The sequence below is a fragment of the Eutrigla gurnardus genome, assembly GCF_963514095.1.
Source record: "Eutrigla gurnardus genome assembly, chromosome: 5".
Taxonomy (NCBI): Eukaryota; Metazoa; Chordata; class Actinopteri; order Perciformes; family Triglidae; genus Eutrigla; species Eutrigla gurnardus.
This window is the reverse complement of record NC_139919.1, coordinates 27,824,685-27,844,945: the sequence shown is the minus strand read 5'-3', so window position 1 is coordinate 27,844,945 and position 20,261 is coordinate 27,824,685. Positions and strand designations below refer to the sequence as shown.

The following is a 20,261-nucleotide window of genomic DNA, read 5'->3' as shown; positions in this document are numbered from 1 at the left end:
AGCAGCTAACTGCATTGGTAGAATGGAAGGTAGGGTGGAAGGGTCTCTAGCCTCTAAAGCATCCCCTGCTTTCTGGTCTGGTGGACTCTAAATGGACCATAATGTACTAAATGAACATCATGCTGGATTGAAGAAGACTTGAAACTAGAGATTGAGACCATAAACTCATGTTTACAATGTTTACTGAGATAATACATCAAGAGAGAAGTAGGACCATTTTCTCATAGACTTCTATACAACCAGAGAGCAGTCGCCCCCTGGTGGCCAGCAGAGAGAAGTAGGACCATTTTCTCATAGATTTCTATACAATCAGACTTCTTTTTGCCACCAAAGAGTCGCCCCCTGATGGCCAGCTGAGAGAATGCAACTTTAAGGCACTTCAGAGTTGGCTTCACTTTTCAGAACCGGAGATTGCTACTGTATCTTTAATTCTGGCTGAAATTGGGGGCACAATTTTCACTTTTATCTATGAAGAAAAAGTTGCAGTGCATCAAAGAGTTTGACCCATGGGGGCCCATTATGGTTCACCTGTAAAAAAAATGTTCCTTTCAATGCAAACATGAACTCCTCCTGTAAACTTCCACCTGAGAGCATTCAGCGTTTCCATGTATCGACTGAGAAACGAATTTCCTCTCCGCGGATAATAAAGTATCTGTCCACTTTACCGAGGTGCAGGGTTGTACCGCCTTTGTCAATAATATTCGTGTAGATGTGTTTTCTACAGCGCGCCTACTGCAGCGCCGGGGACTAGTCAATATCCCACAATGCACCTCTGACCTGTGGGCAAACCTGCCTCACTCTTCCTTTCAACTTCCGATGGACATTGATTTTTGCAGCATCTCCCACTCATATATAAATGTGTCAATTGAAGAGATGTGAATGTATTTTAAAATCAGCAGATCAGCAGGGGGTGGGGGGTTGTGGGGGGGGGGGGGGGGGGGGGGGTCGCAGCTAACTCGCAAAACGGCGTCCAAAAGAACAGGAAGACTGTTGCTGATGTTATTGTTCTCTCCTCGATCGCAGTACAGTGAGTAAGTGTGAGAAGACTGTTACACCACGGATGTACGTTATGTGAGGTGCTATTCTAGGGTGAAAATGTGTGTGTGTGTGTGCACGTGTGTGTGTGTGTGTGTGTGTGTGTGTGTGTGTGTGTGTGTGTGTGTGTGTGTGTGTGTGAGAAGGCGCTATCTAGGTCTTTGTGATGAATCTGTTTCAGTGGCAAGCAAGGTGCTGTGAGCAGCATGCCGTCTGTTAATTCACATTCGCCGCGGGGGGTTAGAGTCTGCGGCTGATGATACCGGGAGGTGTTGAGAAGAAATGGAGGGACGGAGAGAGGAGAATAAAGAGAAGGCTTGACAAATGAAAAAAAAAAAATGAAAAAAAAAGGGCTACGTAGCGGGGATGATACCTGATGTTAACCGTCGGCAAAAAAACAGAATTCAAAAGTAGAACTGTGGCTGTAAATCCCTGGAAGGTTCCCGTTTGGTGAATAATTGCACAAATAAAGCTTGTGGTTGAATAAACAATCCGAGCTGCAGAAGTTTTGATCCCAGCCATCACGTCACGTCATTAAAGCATTAACCGATGATTGCGGCAGACGCAGCGACCGGCCCGTGTTTATTTGAGAAGTAATTACAAGCAGCGTTGCGTCGACACGACCCCAACCTTCGTCCCTGATGGATCGTCACCAGAGTCGCCTCTCATGGACGCACAGTGCATTAATCTATACATTCCTCTCCTTGTTTCCCTCTCCGCCTATGGCCAAACATCACCAGTGATCGTGCATCAAACCCCCCTCGCCTTCCTTCCACTAATGCAGCACACGACCACAAACAGTGTGTTTCACACATCGCGCTTCTCCCTTCGGTTCCTCATTTACCTCCTGCGATATCTGGGGAAATCCATTCAGCTAAGACGCTCCAAATGTAAATAGCTCTTGCGTAAGCACCGGCCCACTCGAGATCACACCGCGGTAAAACAGAAGCGACGGCGCTCCGGGGCGACGAGAGGATGCAGGTTTCAGTCCAGAACCAGGGTTTCTGCTTTGTGTTGTACAGGTTTAGAATAAAAACACAAAACGGTTTACAGTTGTCGCTAACCCTCTGTTTCCTGTGTCATAAGACGGAGAGAAAAGATACTGCTAGATCACCCACACAACATAAATCAGGTGGCATAATGGCGAGGATTTGACTGAGGGGCAACTGGGGGGGGGGGGGGGGGGGGGGCAAGGACAGACACATGAGATATTACTCTCATTCATTCCTCCTCCCTCGGCTTCCTCGGCTCCGTCTGTGAGCTGACCCGTCTCCGTCGATGACCCAAAAAAGACTTGGAGGGGAGAACCGCATCCACCTATCGCCAGCCGCATACCCCATTATCTCTCTCTCTCTCTCACCCGCTCCTCCCCCCGCCACCCACCCCGAGGTGATCATCGCTCAAAACATCTCCCAGACTAGACTCATATTTCTGCCCCTTCCCTGGATCGTACGGGGATCTTCCTCCGGCTCAGGCAGCGCTGCAGTCCTTCCCTTTGTTCCACCGCAGATCCAGAAACAATGGATGGAACGTAGCTTTGATGGGGGGGGGGGGGGGATCCAGATGGTCCACACGGATCTGGATCCATGTAGATTCTGGTGTGAAACTGCTAACAAAGTTAGGTTCTGTAATGCAAGGTCAACTTCACAGCTAAGTGTTAAAATCATCTTAGTGGGGAACTAGCATTGGTAGCGTGGTAGGGACCTGTCTATCAGCAGGTAAGCCCCGCCCCCTAAAGCATCCTTTGCTTTGTCATGCTGGATTGAAGAAGATTTGAAACTAGAGATTGACAACATGTTTACGATGTTTACTGAGATAATAAATCAAGAGAGAAGTAGGCTCATTTTCTCATAGACTTCCATGCAATCAGACTTCTTTTTGCAACCTGAGACGTCGCCCCCTGATGGCCATCAGAGAGAATGCAAGTTAAAGGCACTCCAGCCTCGGCTTCACTTTTCAAAACTGAAGGTTCTGGTTCTAATGTAAGCTTGGAACGTTAGCTGGCTAGTCTGGCTAGTTTTCCTAAATACCGTAGTAGCCTAAAAGAATTACTGCCATGACCAAGCAGCCTTTCAAAAACGTCATTTAGAAAAATTATAGTAAACATTTTGGCTAATGCCTGCACCTTTAGCCAAAAGTGTTCAACCAAATCAAACTGGTTATTCCTCCCTTTTTTATTTAAACATCAAAAGTAATACCTGCTGTTTGAAAAAGCACGTAATCAGGTTTATGTTAAAGAAGACATTCTTAAAGACTAACCCGTTTATTTCAATGTCTTCTTCTATATGAAGCTATGACTCTAGCTTCTTTATCTTGTATCGGCAACATGAGTTGAAGCTTTCACGTTTCAAAACAAGCTTGAATAACAAACTAGCTAGCTAGAAGATATAAATGTTCCCGTGACCGTCGTCTTTGCAGAAAGTCAAAGGTTAAGGAGTGGCGTCGACGGCTTCTACCGTCTGAAAAATAAAAACTAAATTTAGATCGTAAAGCCGCCGCTGTTATAATCATAAACTATTACGTTTTCAAAGCTCGATGGCCGTACTATGGGGTTTCTTCGCTATTGAAGCAAAATTGCATCATTACCTCAACAAGCGCACATTAAAAGAAAGCTATTACAAAAGGCTACAGTACATAAACACCCTCTCCCCCCCCCCGAGTGATATTAAGTCCATGAAGATATACCTCACAACCACTTCCACCACCTCCTCACTTACTTGAATTTGATTATGCTTTTTTTTTGTTTCTTGCTTTCCTTTTCTTAATGACTGCTTGCAATTTCTTTATTGCCACGCTCCTCGCAATCATGATGATTCATGCTGAGCTAACCTGCTGTTTGCACTTAGTCCGTGGAGTCAACTTAAAATGGTAAAGGTCTGCCTGCATGTGCTTTTTCTTCTACAGCTCGCTCTACCTAGTCTCTTCAGTGTGTGTGTGTGTGTGTGTGTGTGTGTGTGTGTTGGCTACGCCGTGCACTGAATATTATCCTCCTTGGCCAGACTCGGTGTACCGGCTGGTGTTGATCTGATTCAGCTAGTACACACACGTTGGAGGAAAAAAAACATCTGTTTGGAACAAAACAAACTCACACGTAGACACCAACGCAAAGCACACACCGACTTAGAAGCACACAAATACGGCGTGCACACACACACACACACACACACACACACACACACACACACACACACACACACACACACACATAAACACTATCTGGAAATGGCATCGAGCATCTGTTTGGACAGCGCTACGCATTCAGTTTTTCGTGAAACGCTGGCAGGAGAACCTGCGTTGGCCATGAGAAGCTGCAGGGTGACCATGTGACCGAGCAGCCGTACAATTGTCTCCTCATCCACGTACACACACACACACAAACACACACACACACGCAAATTCAGTACCACCCACTCCCTCCTGACACCACTCTCTTTTCCCAAGTCACCCATAAAAATGTTCATGCTTTTAGCGGCATTCGGAAGCATTTTAAGAAGCTATTTATTTAACAGCGTGATTATGTATCTGGCGTTCGGGTGATCTATCTAGCAAAGTGATTGGGTGCTCTATTAACGCCCTCTCCTCTGGCACAGGTGGCAGCTGTTCAGAGGACACGGAGGAAGAGGAGGAAGAAGAAGGAGAAAAAAAGACTATTTGTGATATTTTCTATTTGAACGCGTTTGCGATCCCTTTGCTGCAAACGTGTGACAGCATATAAATGAATCTTTTTTAGCGCATGGAGGGACGTGGTCAATCAAACGTGCTACGATGAGCACCGCTGGGCCACACACACACACGCACACACACACACACACACACACACACACACACACACACGTCAGCACCCGACATCCTCCTTCAAAAAATAACACTAGTGCTATAAATAAACGCCGGGCTCCGCCTGAATGTTTGAGGGCCTTCGGGATAATTCCACGTATTGTAAATATGAAGGTGATGTCTCGTGCCAATCTGTCACCTCTCATCTTAACAAACGTGTCTCTTCGGGGAACGCCGGTTTAGCGTTTAACGTGTACATACATCACATCAGCGTCACCTGACAAAAGCACCCAATTTGTATCACCGACAGCTGTGTGTGTGTGTGTGTGTGTGTAGAAAAGGAGGGAGGGAACGAGAGAGTGACAAAACAACCTCCAAACAAACAGAGAGAGAGAGAGAGACAGGACTCTGAGGCAGAGAGAGGGAGAGAGTAAAGCCAAGGCCTGGAGGAGTTTTTAGTTATTTACATATGCAGATTCTGGTCACCCCAGATCCCTACCCTCATCAAGAGAAACCAATTAAAACTCTCTTCATTTAATGTTTACCTTAATTAACCGTAACAATTAATGGCTTTCCAAAGTCCTGTTGTGCCTTTTTCAATTAAACGCCGCTGGTGACAAAGGTTGCAATCCAATCCTATAAATCATACAAGACGACGCTCGAGTGCCGCTTCTCTTTTTTGTCGTTTTTTTTGTTGTTTTACGCTTCAACACTTTGTATTTTTTGTTGTTTTACAGACAGTTTGTGCTGTTCAGAAGTCCGTGCGAACACGTCGGGCATGTGTTTGCGCAGGTGTCCGAGCCGCCCCGACCAGCAGCGCTCATACTGGTCAGCAGCTTGTTGGGTGAGACCCAGTGGACCATTAGCCGTCCGGAGCTGCCAGGGCACGAGAGGCTGATCGTGACAGGTGGTGTGTGCGGACCGGCGGAGGTCTGACGGGCCCGGGGCACCGTGCCATGTAACAACAGCCTTTTACCACACTGGCACCGCGGCTGTGAAGGCAGCCTTTAACCCTGGCACCGCTGAGTGGATCCCTGGCAGGAACACGGGGAGGAGGGGGGGTATGAGGTGGCAGCTATCACCACAAGCAGTTAAACTAACATTACCGACATCCTCTTGGCAAGTGTCTTCTACATCCCCACGCTGGCTCAGATGACACTTCTGATTATCAGAATAACAATGGAGCTGTAGGTTCCCCCATTCAGGCGCCGCTTTCTTTTTCCTCGCCGCGCCGCGCGACAGTTCCCATTCATCCATCGCCGATGATATTGTGCGGCGTTGAAAAGGTCCAGATTTTGCTTATTTGTCTTTTTCCTTTCTATCATTGTTCAATCGGGCTTTGTAGCTTCCCCCCGTTGGAAGAAGCCGGCGTCTTTTTCTGCTCACGCCTGCACTGAGACGCCGCAGGTAAACGAAAAATGTCTGTTTAGAAAAAAAAAATGGTTTATCTCCTCCTCCCTCCATGGCAACCGTTTCCTTGTCGGTTGCGGCTGCATTTTCTATCCCCCCGCTACAAAATAATAAACCCCACTGACCCCTCACACAAACAACAGGAGCATGTGTGGGCATCTGAGTGTGTGTGTGTCCATGTGTGCCCCCCCACCCCTCCCAGTGCACAACACTCTGATTTGCACTAATCTCTCGGTACACTCTCAGGGTTATTGTTCCTTTCTGCTGTGAGCTCATTCATGTGCCACTCACCATGCTCTCCTCTCATTTTAATACTCCAACAGCGCCGGGAGCTAAAAACAGTTTTAAGCCAGCTTATTCTACTGTTTATTAAAAAAAAAAAAAAAAAAGCGTGCCCGCCTCTCACCTCCTCTTCTGCGTAGGTGACGGTGGAGTTGTGCGGGCATGTGGCAGCTTATTAAAACGGCAAGTAGCGCTTGGACCCTGTGATGTTTCCATCACACAGTTTATGTATACAGAGAGCCTGTGGGCTGCCGGTGGACAACGTGAGATGAAAGCCACGGTTGATGTTCTGATTTGATGACTGTTGCCATGGCAGCGAGATGAGGATGGAGGAGGAGGGGCATCAGCATGCACAGAGAGAGAAAAAACAGAAAAATTCTCTCTTTCACACACACACACACACACACACACATAGCGTAACACCCCATCAGGCGGTGGTACAGTCCAGTGGGTCTTCATGTGGATCAGTGAGCTGTAAAGGTCCATCATTAGGACAACAGGGTGGGGTCCGACACTCTGACAGCTTGTCATGAACACAAGCCTGCATGGCTAACTCTGTGATGAGACGGCTATTAAAGGAGAGGAAAACCACACGATTGCCCCGTTGCTACAACGCGGCACCTGGCGGATTCATGGGCAGCTCTTTGGCCCTCTCTCTCTCTCTCTCTCTCTCTCTCTCTCTCTCTCTATGTCTCTCTCTCCCGGACGGCTGAGCGGGGCGGTTCAATAAAAACGGTTTCTGGCTCCGGCGGACGTGTTTATAGCGTTTCCTCTGGCCAACCGCGGCACCGGGGTTAAGTTGATCATCTCTCACTCTGGTAAAATAGCCAGGGGAGTCCGTGTACCACTAGATCAACGCTACAACTTAAAGACCCTAAACGTTACAGCTCAGATGATCGATATGGCACTGAGCAATGTTCTTTACGAGCTAATAGACAAATCCATTCCTGCAAAAGCCCTTGGGCCCCGGGAAGGCAAGAGGGAAGTTAGAGTATGCGGCTGTTTGCCTGGTGTTGCCACTTAGACCTTTGCTTGCACGTGCACACACACACACACACACAAACACACACACCAGGGATGCTGGAGGAGACAGTATAATGTGTGTGTGTGTCCCTTTATGCGGTGGTATTGGCACAGATGTGTCTATCTCCGAGGTTTTCTGATTCCGCTGAGATAATCGCGGCTGCAGAGACGCCAAAAGGAGATTTTGTGTCTTCTAACATCAGAAGGAGAAAAAAACAAAAAAACACATGAAACACTATTTTATTCACAAGGCTTGAATGCTGGTATCTGACGCTGATGGATTAGGGAGCTCCTGTGGAAACATTTGTGATTCCCCTCGCCGTCTAATTAAAAGTCCAGATTGCTTCAGAAATGTCAAAATTGCATCACGAAGGAAAAGAAATCCTGAAAATGTCCGATTCCCCTCTGAGATGTTAACACCTGTTGCTGTTTCAGCAGATACATGATATCCCAAACGGAGACATAACACACATATATCTGCTAGCTGGAGGAGCAAAAACACTCCATTTTGAGATGTTCTTTTTGCTTCCATAAGACTTTTATTCTTTTCAGGCGAGTGGAAATAAAACAAACTGCACATTTATGCGTTTATCATCTTTCTTTTTCTACTTTGTCTATTTGTGTATATCCATCTATATTCTGACAGATTTTAGAGAAAGCTTTCGTTCATACATCATCCTGATGTATAGAGACAAACATGGAGAGAATGGATATGGCTGTTGAGATGGTGATAGACGGGTACGTCAGCATTTAATATTTATGCAGCGATACATATCCATAAAAAACCTTTGACTCGAGTGTGCAAATTGGCACAAATTTAATAACATAATACCTAATTTGCATATTTAAACATGCATTATCAGATAACCTGTGACACAAAGAAAACTTAAGCAATCAAGCGGGGAAAGTTTCATATCTATGAGTTAGATTTCCAGCGTTTTCACCTGCTCTATCTCCCCTCGGCATCAGCGCAGAAGCTGAGCCCCGCCAGGGTTTTTGTGTGTGAAGATGGCTCTCTAATATCCTGTGCGGTGTCTTTACTTGCCAGCGAGGCTCTCTGTCTTCCTATCTCCTCGCTGCCCTCCCTTTGTCTCCCTCCGTGCTGCATGCTTGCTCATTAAACCGTAAGGTCAGTGTTTCACTCCGCTCTGCCGGCCTTTGTCTTAACGCCCTTGCTAACCTTCTGCAACACTTACTTGAACACAGCTTGGCCAAAACTTGACTGCGAAAACTTTGGCACATCGTTATAAAAATAATGGACCGTGTTTATAAAAGATATGAGGGGGCCCTCTGTGACATTGCGCGGGTCCCTTGGGTCCCCCCCCCCCCTTCACAAACTACTTACTTTATAGCCGGCATGTAACATTTATGTTTAAGGTAACATTCATGCTTGTCTTATTTCAAGGACAACAGCTACACTGTGGGAAAAATACCCTAAATGACTTTATTTGAAGGTCTAATGGTAGCAATCTATTTTTGGGGGCAATATGCCTCATTTAGTGTTGGTAAGTATTAAAACCTGGCAGGCTTCGACAACACTCACACTTTGTTTTGTTTATCCTCCTTTTCGTTGGACAGGATATAGGGGTGGGTAAAAATATCAATACGGCAATATATTGCGATACTTTGCCGCCCAATACAATATCAATTTTTTAACTCCAAAGATCGATTTAAAAAAAAAAAAGATTCATGTTTAGACGCGTTGCAGTATGCAGTACTTTGTCCTTTTGCATTTTATTTTCAATATTTATTCCAGTGAATTTCATGGGAATTAATGAAATAGAGAGGCTGTTTAGATTGAAATAGTTTTGACTCAATTTGTCCTCTGATCAATATCATCTGATGTACATATACAGGTACTTGTGTTTTCATCTTAATTTATATCGCAATATCGTGATACGTATCGTATCGTGACCAAAGTATCGTGATACGTATCGTATCGTGAGGTTCTTGCCAATACTCACCCCTAAGAGGATATTATAGGAAATTCAAATTTTGTGAGGAAATTGCTTCCTCTAGCACTTATTCTGAATTAGCAGTAAAGTGTGCAGTTATCTTCTCGTGTATATTTTTTTAATTTCAGCTTTTAAAATGAAAAATGTATTTTTTCAAATTACCACATTAATACTTTTCACTTCGCAAATCTTAAAACTTGAGGAGCCAAAAAAACAGCAAGTCGTTTTGTCGTCTGTCATCGATTCCAACTGATGAAAAATGTGTTGCACATTAACAAAAAAAAAAGGGAATTAATATTTGGAAAGAAAATTGTTTGAGAAATGAGAGTGCTCAGATTGAATTCAAGAGGCACAAGCTGGCAAGTGTAAATAAATTAATTTCTGATGACAATTAAACAAGTAGGAGCCTTGCACTTCTGTAGAAATTACTTTGTCTCCATTCAGCGATCGATCACATCCTAGGTTTTTTTTTTAAATATTCATTTAGCATCATCCTGCTTTGAAATATTCATATCAGCCTGCTGAGCAGAGAATAAAGATAATAGCGAATAAAAAACAAATACGGATGCTGTTTTTTCCAGTCGTTCATATTTATTATGTTATATTTTATCGCTGTTTTGTGTCGTGGAGTGTGAGTTTGTGTCGCCGGACGGTGAGATAGAAACAGACGTGGGCTAACGTGTCGTGATGGGAGGAGGGATTATATCCACACAGAAACCGTGATTTTCAGCACTACTACTCTCAAAAAGCCTTGATTGCTAACTCGGGAACTATAAATGTTTGAGGCAATTTGAAAACCCATTTTCTTCAAACCATTATCTGCGGTATACGGCGGAAATTGAACACTCAAACCTTTCTAGTGTATTAATTTAGCGCTGTGATCAGACAGCTATAAGGGAGTTGTCAAGTTCGGAAAAAAAATATATAAAATAATGGACGTCCCGCGGCCAATCAGAGTCAAGTGCTTACTCAGGTCGTGGTAATTACACAGATATTTGCATTTTAGCACAGAAAGTTATCTAGCATAATGAGTGATAGAGCCTTTCATTGGGCCGCTGTTTGCAGTTGCCTTAGAACGTCCTTATTCAGGCTCGGAGGATGAAATGGTGCGGTCGTATAAAACAGGAGGCTGTCTGCTACATGCCAATGTGTCAATCCCACAAGTGGAGGGGGAGAAGAAGAAAAAAGATAAGCTCAAAAGATAGACAAAAAGCCTAGAGTAAATCTGCAACTGATTAAACTAATGAAAAAGTAGCCAATTAATTAGCATCTCATTATAGGACAGTGTTGTAACCCAGATAATAAACCCAATGTAGTTTTGTTTTTTAATGAGTCCACTGCAGGAATTCAAAAGACTGCTCTCTCTCTTTATATATATATATATTAGCCCTGCTCTGTTCTTCTACAAATGAAGCATTTTACATTTTGAGAATGTGAAAAGTTGATAAATACGCCAGGAGAGAGCTAGCCTAGCTTAGCGTTGAGACTGTCTCCATGCTAGCCTAGCTTAGCATGAAGACTAGAAGCAGGGGAAACAAAAATCCTTAAATATACCTTCCAACATCTCTAATGTTTATTCATTTGCACAATAAAGAAAAAAAAGGTGCGGTGATTTTTTTTCTAAGTGTTATCGTCACGGCGAGGTTGCTAGGTGACTATAGGGGATGCTACAGATGTGTTAATGTTAGTATTTTATATTTATGGATTTAATTAACAGAAGCTAGTCCCCCCTTTCCTCCAGTCTTTATGCTCATAAGCTAATCGCAGAGAGGGCTATTGATCTGCTCATCTAGTTCTAGACAAAGTGAATATTTTTCAAACTATTCCTGCAATATATTTCATTGCAGCATGAGCAGCATGTGGATCCCTACGAGCCCTTCGATCCAGTAGGGATGTGCGTTCCCTTCCCTTCTCTTGCAGGACATTAACAGCTGAGTCACACCTGAACCTGGATCGGGTCCAGAAAGCTCACCGGAGGAACATGGACCTCCCCTTCCCCTGTTCTCTGTTGCAGTTTTAATTGGTTCAGACATTTTCACACATCCACACATGCATCACTGACCTTCCACATTTTTGAGTACTTTTTTGGTTAATTTGTGAAATAAATGTGCCTTTTTATTACTTTTAGCTCGTCTGGTCTCCCATTTTTGTTGCAGCCTTGGAGCCAGGCTGTATCTATTTTTCATCTATTTCAGGGCCAGGTCGTTGGGAGGGGGCGGGGGAGGCAACAGGCTTAGGGGGCATTTCAGACATCCCTCTCCCCAGCAAGCAGCGCTTTCCAGCTCCTTCGAGACCCGAGGCGTTCCCAGGCTGGATGGGATTTACAGTTCCTCCAGTGGTTTCTGGGTCTTTCCGGGGGCAGCTTCCCGGTTGGACGTGCCCTGAACACCACTAACGGGAAGCGTGCTCTACTCCGAGTTTCCTCCGGATATCTGAGCTCCTCATCTCTACGGCTGAGCCCAGGCATCCTATCCAGGGAGCTCATTTCAGCCGCATTCACAGTCTTTTGGTCACGACCCAAAGCTCGTGGCCATAGGTGGGGGTTGGAACGTATATGGAGGGGTAAATCGAGACCTTTGCCTTCTGACTCAGCTCCCTCTCCACCACAACGGTCCACTACGACGCCCACATCACTGCTGCCGCCGCACCACACCACCTGTCTATCTCACGATCCGTTTGACCCCTCACTCGTAAACGAGACCCCGGGATGCTTCAGCTCCCTCGCTTGGGGCAGTGACTCACTCCCGGCCTGGAGGGTGCAGTCCACTGAGGTAGTGACTCTCATCCCAACCCCCCCATCAGTGTTCATCAAGCTCAGAAGGAGCCGACAGAACCATATCATCTGCAGAAAGAGGTCCCCAAACTGAACTCTGCCTTGAAATCCTGTCTGTGAAAAACACAGGCATGGATTTTGTCGGATCTTAAAGGTGCTGCATACAGGGAACATGGCGAGGGCTGAACGGGAGGGCTTGCAGCTAACAGTGCTAGGCTAGCAGTGTTAACAGTTTACCTGAGAGTTGTTGCTACAATTTTTTCTAACAGCTGTTTGAGCGCAGTGCACGTTAACATGCACAAACATGCATTAAATGCAAATGTACTGCCAGCCCAGCTCTGTAAACAAAGTGCGGAGAAGCTCGGATTACAACACACACAGCGGGAGGGCGACTTAATTCTCCCTCCACCATATTTACATAGCAAATAGTTGTTTGCTGAAATATTAATGCTCCGGATATCGCATAGAGAACCTTAAATGCTACGAGCGAAAATGAAAGCGTGCGCAACAGTTTGATGCAAATGATCGTCCGCATACTTCTGGCCGTCTATATGTGTGTGTGTGCATGTGTGTGCATGTGTGTGTGTGTGTACATGTGTGTGTCAGCAGTAAACTCCAGCTGAACCACACTCCGTCTTTCTTCTGCCAATCTCCTCTGTTCTAACGGCGTACCGGCGTCAAGTCGGGGTGTTGATGTTTTCCAGAGTTTGTCAGCAGGTCTCGAGAAACGCCTACAGCCTTTCTCTAGGGAGGTGTCACAGTTGGACATAACCACCCCCCCCCCCCACACACACACACACACACACACACATACACACACACACCAACCCATCACACACACATGAAAGAGAGTACAGACATCTGTATTAACGTGGCTTCACACACAAACCAAACCTCTCATTCCTTTACTCTTTCTTAATCTGTCGCTCCCTCTTACTATATTCCCTCACGCTTAAATCCACACCTACAAACACACACACACACACACACACACACACACAGACACTGACTAAATTGACTTGTCAGCTTCAATCAGACCAGGAACAAAAGGATTCCTGCCAGTTTGAAGCTGACATCATTAATGGGTTTTGGAGGGGGGGGGGGGGGGGGGGGGGGGGGGCGAGCTCTGAAGACGGGGGGGGGGGGGGGGGTGCAAGGTCGCGGCGACTTAAAATGCACTTTCATTTTGGCAGGGTGACGTTAGCCGTTTGATTTCCGGCCCCCTAACATGTCTGCGTGTCTCCAACTTTCATTATCGGCGGGAGAAACGGAGGAGGCGGAGACTTCGCTGTGCTGATGGAGAGAAATGTGACATTCATAATGCATTTCCTATTAGAGGATGCCACGCATGGGCAAGCCCTGGCCACGTGTCAGCGGGAGATGGACAGGGAGAGGATGAGTATAAATGGGGTGTTGTGGGGGGTGTCCAGTAAACCCAATGGAAGAGAAAACACAGAGAGAGCAAATAGGAAGAAATGTTCTTGAGAGATTGTGTCAAGGTTTGGAGAGCCACAGGACACACCGCTCTTCATGTGACATATGAAATCCACATAAACCGGCTTTCCTGGTGCATTGTAGCAGTAAAGCCAAACGCTTTGAACATTTAAATCCTCTCCTCTCACTTCTATGACTTCATCCGTCCTCATTTGCTTCTGTTTCCTCTGCCGCATGCCCCCCCTCTCTCGCTCTGACCCTGGATAAAGATGGAGTCCCTCATCTCTAATGGTAATAACTTTGGTCCATATGCACACAGCCGTCGCAAATTGATTGCTGTGTAATGCCCACGAGCGCTCTCCCCTCACTCCTCCTCTTCCCATCTTGTGATTTTTGCACCAAGGGCTGACTCTGTGTCCAATTCGGCTGCCATTAAACAGCACCCCTGGGTGCATCGCAAACATAAACAAGCACATCTTAAAACTCGATTCCCACTGGCTCACTGATCCCCCCTCCCTCCTCCATCTTTGTCCTCTCCCTTTCCCACCATCTTTGTCTAACACTCACTCGAAACCAGCTTATCCTTCACCTGTTTTACCCTCAACCGCTGCTTCCCTTTTATTCTCATTCTAATTATACCATTACATTACCATTTCTATTCTCTCATTTGCATTTTTTTTTGCTCTCTCCGTCTCTTCTCTCTCTTATTCTTTCCAACCTTTAATTGTCTTTCTATATCGCCCTTCGCTTCCTCCGCCACTGAGTACCTTCCACCTTTTTTTTTCTCGTTGCGGCACGTAAACACAGCGTGCCCTTGGGGATGAGTTGGAGAGCTCCGTCTTTGTTTGTGTGCACCTCTAACTAACTCTCCATCTGCGGGGTGCTAAGCCCGGCCCAGCGGTGCAAGACAGATAACTGGCACCATCCCAGACTCTTCTCTAGTTGGCCCCCGTGTCTTCAACCCCGCCTCCCGACTTCCCCTCTCCTTCTGGGCTGCAGTCTCTCCCCCACAGTTGTCAGCTGCACTCAGGCAGCCGTTAAGGTACGATTCCGTTTTTTTTCTTCTTCTTTACTCGAGCCTGAAACTAAAATCCGCCTCGGCTTTTCGAGCCCATACGCCGTGGCTATTCGTCACCGGACTTTCCAACACGCTCCATCCCCGGTCAACCTCAGGTTCACCTCCGATACCGGCTCACTTCAGGGACTAAATAACCAATAGCACATTTTCTGCATAAAGCCACATCAAAGAGCTTTTCAAAGAGAGGAACTTAAGCATTAGCATTAGCTTAAAAGGAGTTCCAGTCATGTAATTGCCTGAGGCTGTAACCTTGAAGAGAAGTATAGTTATATGTTGGGTTTTTTTGTGACTGTGAGCACATGCATCATCAAAGGTGCACTCCATTATTTGCTCAGGTTAAACATCCCACTAGACATTCTGCACGGCGATCGGGCAGGAAGAAGGAAAAAACACCACTCACCGTTGTCGGGCTCCGACTTCCTGTCGTGCTCGGTGTCGGTGAGGGACAGCGCCGAGTTGGCGCGACTCGTCAGGCAGGAGCTCTGCTCGGACTTCAGGCCGCGCATCCACATGTGCTGCAGGCCGTGGGCCGGGGACGGGTCCACCTCGGGCTCCGTGTCCACGTCGGAGCCCACGCCCAGGGAGTAGCGGCTGTGGACGTGGGCGGCGGGGCCGGAGCACAGCGCCTCCTCCTCGTCCTCCTGGTGCTGCTGCTGCTGCTGCGGGTGGATGTGGTAGTCTGGGCTCCTCATCGGCCCGGCCTTGCAGAAGTCTAAATCTAGAGGAGAAGGAGAGCTGTAAATACCGAATGTGCTTTTATTTGCTCCAGCAAACTAAGCTGCCCAGGTGTTTGTTAGCAGCCGGCATTTACAAGGCAAATATCCCAAATTATATCATGAGACAGGCTGTTATTTGAGCGTTTATTATAGTTTTTTTGCAGCAGAGGTCCGGATCAAAATGCCACCCTTGATTTTTTTTACTTAACCGCTTTGCAGCGAAGCTACATCCTGCGCTAGGAAGCCGCCTGACGTGTGTTATCGAGCTCGGGGTGTATTGAACTGCTGCTCAAACAGAGCCCTGATCTCATCTATATTCTCCTTGGTGGGGTGAAGAGATCAGATCAAGATCAAACCTTATTAATATTGACTCAGACTGAGGGAAAAATTGAGCCTCATATGCTTTCAGGTATTAGAACGCCCTCCAATCCCAGGCATCAACCTGTTATCTGAGAACATCAGATACACTGCGTCAGTCCTCTGGTTACACTTCAATTCAATTCAATTCAATTGACTTTTTTTCTTCTTTTTTTTTTCCTGCACAGGCAGTTGAGTAAATTTCCCTCCTCGCCAACGATTTCTCTTTAGAATATATAAATGGAAGTGATGGAATTTAAAAAAAAAAAAACAGCTGAAATCTATACATATAAAGTGTGGTATCTGCTGTTCAGACTCCACTGAGGAGGAAATGAAAGACTTCCTCTCCTTCCCACTTGGTCTGGCTAATATGTGTGTTAGGTCAGAGCCTTTGAACACGAACCGCAGTGTTTCAATGAGAGCCGCAGTCGTGTTGACCACTCCATTGACCGGCGATGTGTCCTGCTGTGCCTGTTTGATGGGGGTCAAGACCGGCCGCGGCTCACACACTGTTCTGCTCCGAATTAAACCGGCACAAGATTGGTCACCGCCACACACTACTGTTTAGCACCAAATTGGCTGCAAGAGGGCAATTCTGGAGCAAATAGTCCACCCCCCCTCCCCCCCTTCTCCTCCAACCCCCCACCATCAAAGCAACATGGATCGACTGTCAACTATAAAAGCCATTTAACCATTTTCCTTTTTGAAACAAATTTATAAGAAAAAAAAAGATTTTCCATCAGGTTATTAGAGGTGGAATTTTTTTTTTTAATAACTTCCATTAAAAAATAATTTCCTGCTATTCTGGTCCCGACTTGACTTCAGAGAAAAATGGACTATTTATAAAATAACATTACTCTCCCCCAATGTTGTAAGTTCGAAGAGCTGCCAGGACTGCCTGGGTCATAATTGCTCTGCTATTGGAAGATAAAATACATCTAAATTCTGTTTAACCAACGGAGTAATTTTTATTCCTCAGTTTTGAGATCACATGTTGAATTTTCCTAAATGAATGAGTGTTGAATCAAATAACCACAGCTGATCTGGAGCCAGGTGATATTCTGACACAGAAAAAATGAAAATGGGACGAATGAGGAGTGATGATAATGGAGGCCCAGCAGCTCAGGTTTGCCCTTATTATTATCACCAATGAAGCTTTATGAACAACATGATTTTTACCCTGAATTCTGCCTCTAAGGCTACGTTCAGGCTCTGCTCTGTGATTGGTCGAGGGAGTTGGGGCAGCCTGAGAGGAAGAACTGACACGATTCTGGGTTTAAAGAAATACTTCGACTTCCTCTGCATAAAAAAATAACAATAGAAATGTAATGTAACATTGGAGTTTGACTTAATGGATTTCCATCGTGTGTACGCACTTAAATGATCTGATTCTCCGTCTGTTCCTCTGACTCATTTCTGCTTTTATGAACAAAACGGTGAAAAGTGCAAATGAATGAATTTTAAGGTCATTAACATGCAAACAAAACCCGATTCATTGTGATCAGCTTCCTTATGTGTTGAAGAAGCCTGTCCATCCATCAAACCGTAGACTCTCTCATAACGAGAGAGACCTTGGATGTGGGATCAAACGGACAGCGAGAGAGAGAGGAAATGTGTCATATTAGTGGAAATGAACAGCTGGGAGAGGGGAAGGGAGGAGAGGGAAGGGGGAGGAAGGGGAGGAGAGGCGGCGGTTTAAAAGATGAAGGAAAGGATGAGGAACATGGGTGGGGAATTGGAGGAGAAACAAATTGGCTGATCTTTGTCAGGAACACTGTAATCCATTAAAAACGTCACTGGAGGCGACGCCCCCCCCTAAACAGTTGGTTACTTAGGTAGGCTACGCTATATATAAACTCCAACGCCCCAAAGATGAACAGATGTGCTTCACAGAACCGGCTGCCGTTGACATTTCAAAAGGCTGCTTCGGGGGTCTTTTTCTGCACCTTGCCATATGACACTGCTGCTCGCTATGGAAACCAGAAGGAACTGTTGAAGGAAGGGCGAGTACACTTTGACCACCGCAACGTTTGCAGGGAAAAGACACCGCGATGACGACGAATGGAACATCGACGGCGGAGAACAATACGACTTTAAAAAAAATCCATAGAAGGACGGCATTCAGATCACGGAAATCCCCGGAGTGGGGAGGGTTGTGTATGGCTAATGTTGCTTGTTAGCATGGTGGGCAGGTCTCAAGGAGTAGCGGGAGGTGTGGCGCTAGGCGGAGGAAGAGTGTGTATTGATCAGCGTGGACGCTGCACAGCGGTGTTTTGTCCTGATGAGGTGCGGCTTCTCTCTTAACGCCACACATGACCTGCATAAAGACCATCCATCACAGCACGAGCTGGCCCATTTCTCCTCCCGTCACCGGCAGGGAAAATGTATTTCTTTTCTCCAGGTGTCAACGTCTGTATCTGCAAGTGTGTGTGTGTGTGTGTGTGTGTGTGTGTGTAATGATGGGTGGTGTTGCACCCCAGGTGAGGCCAGAGAGGTTTGGGGTTGACCTAGTTTAGCTGTGGGAGAGAAATATCACCTCCGTGGAGAAGAGGTAATTGGCTGCCTCCGACTGTCCTTCTGGCTCATTGTGGGCTGTAATAGGTAATTCACATAGGCCCTTTTAAAGACCTCAGTGTGCGCTTCTATGTGTGTGTCCAGTATCTGCAGGTGTGTATGTTTCACGTTACCTGGCTGAGGCTGGCTGTAGTTGCTCTGCCTCTCGCGGTGCGATCCGAGGGTGAGGCGCAGCTCGTGGGTGTAGTCGGGGAGGGTCTCGCGGGAGGTGTAGGAGCGGTGGTGGGCGCGGCCGTCCTCGCTCTCGTCCGACGAGCTGGTGTAGGACATCTCCATCTCGTGCCGCCCCTTAGACAACGGCTGGTACGGCTTACTGTCCATCTCCTCCATGGCTGGCAGGGGGCTTCAGTCACTCAGCACGGCACGGAGCACGGAGTCTGGAGGTGGGAGGGAGGGTGGAGGGGGGGACAGCAGGGGAGGGAGAAGGATGGGCCAGCGGAGGAAAATGAAGGGAAACAAGGGACGGAGGAGGAAAAATAACACCAGAAGTCTGTTATTGAACACAGAGGAGCGATATTGCAACAGCTGCTCGTTCCAATTACGGCAGACATTCATAAGCAGCGTTTGGCTTCTTTCATATTTCACACCAAAGGTTAGGGGCCGCGAATCAATACGCTGGGAAGGGACGGCGGCGGTGTGGCCGTTACACGTCCGCACGAGTTTGAAGAGAAATTCAAAATCAAGCACAGCTTTCTCTCTCTCTCTCCGTCCTGTCAGCCGCGGGTTTCTGCCTCCTCCGTCCACTCGCGGGGTTTCTCTCTCTTTTCACACATCGAGGATAAATCAGCAACATCTGTTGGATGAGGCCCATATCCCTCTTCTTCTTCTTCTTCTTCCCCTCGACCGCATCAAAATCCAATTCTGATAACGTCTGGCACAATATGCGTACATACCGCCCACAACTGATGATTGATCGGGACAACGATTAGAGCACACTGGAAGTGATTAGAAAATACTTCATTCATATTAGCTCCCGTTTCAGCCGTGTCCTGCCCCGAGGCCTTTCCAGCCTATTTCCTGCAGATATAAAGCTTCTAAATGGAGCTTGAGAGGGTCATTGCTCATAGAGACAAAGTGCTATGGTATTGACCTCTTCAGGGAGTCCTGTAGTCCATATATCAAAGCCATTAGAGCGTGCCTGCTCAATACCTCAGAGATCTGCAGCACAGGGTGATCACCACTAGTCTGATACACGTTTACAGCTGACCTTTCTACCACTGCAGTAATGCTTTTATTCCACCTGAAAGACTCGGTCCCCCCTGGTCTCGCGCTCACCCGCCTCACACACACACACACACACACGCACACACACACACACACACACACACACACACCACCCACCGACCCCTGACAGTCAAAAAATGGGCCAAGCTGCTCGCACATTCATCCCACACATCCTCCCCCCCACACATTATCACAGCACAGATGATCTGTTCAAGTTCTACACCAGAGATAGCACCTCGGGGGGGTCCACAGGGTTCCTGCAGGGGGTCCCTGAAATTATTTGATCCCAAACTTTTTTTCTTCCAAACATGTAAATATGTCCAAAAATACACATTAACATGAAAACAACCTAAAATAAGCAACTGTTTGTATAATATTATGTTGTGAAATAGAATTAAAATATGAATCTGTCCAATAATTATCATTTTAATGGCTTAGCGTTGTATACATACATCATTACAAAGTTTGATATGATATGTGATAGGGGGTCCCTCCAATAATACGTGATTGGATATCTTTAAGGCTTTATCACCCACACTTTAGCCCGGCTCTACACGTCCACCCCTCCCTTTGTGTTCTTTCTTTTAATGACAGCAGATCTCAACAATGTCTTTTTAAAACCACAT

The 20,261-nt window shown here is 46.4% G+C and overlaps 1 protein-coding gene across 1 annotated transcript in view; it reads right to left on the bottom strand.

The window, feature by feature from the left end:
- The window catches only part of tenm1 (teneurin transmembrane protein 1), a 151,882-nt gene extending 133,094 nt beyond the window's left edge, over positions 1-18,788 (bottom strand). Inside the window, exons 1-2 of the mRNA XM_084010195.1 lie at positions 18,525-18,788; positions 15,165-15,482 (exon numbers count right to left, since the gene is read on the bottom strand). Coding sequence (XP_083866321.1) covers positions 15,165-15,482; positions 18,525-18,741 — 535 coding nt within the window. The 5' untranslated portion in view covers positions 18,742-18,788. The remainder of the gene's footprint in view (positions 1-15,164; positions 15,483-18,524) is intronic.
- Positions 18,789-20,261: the final 1,473 nt, after the last annotated feature.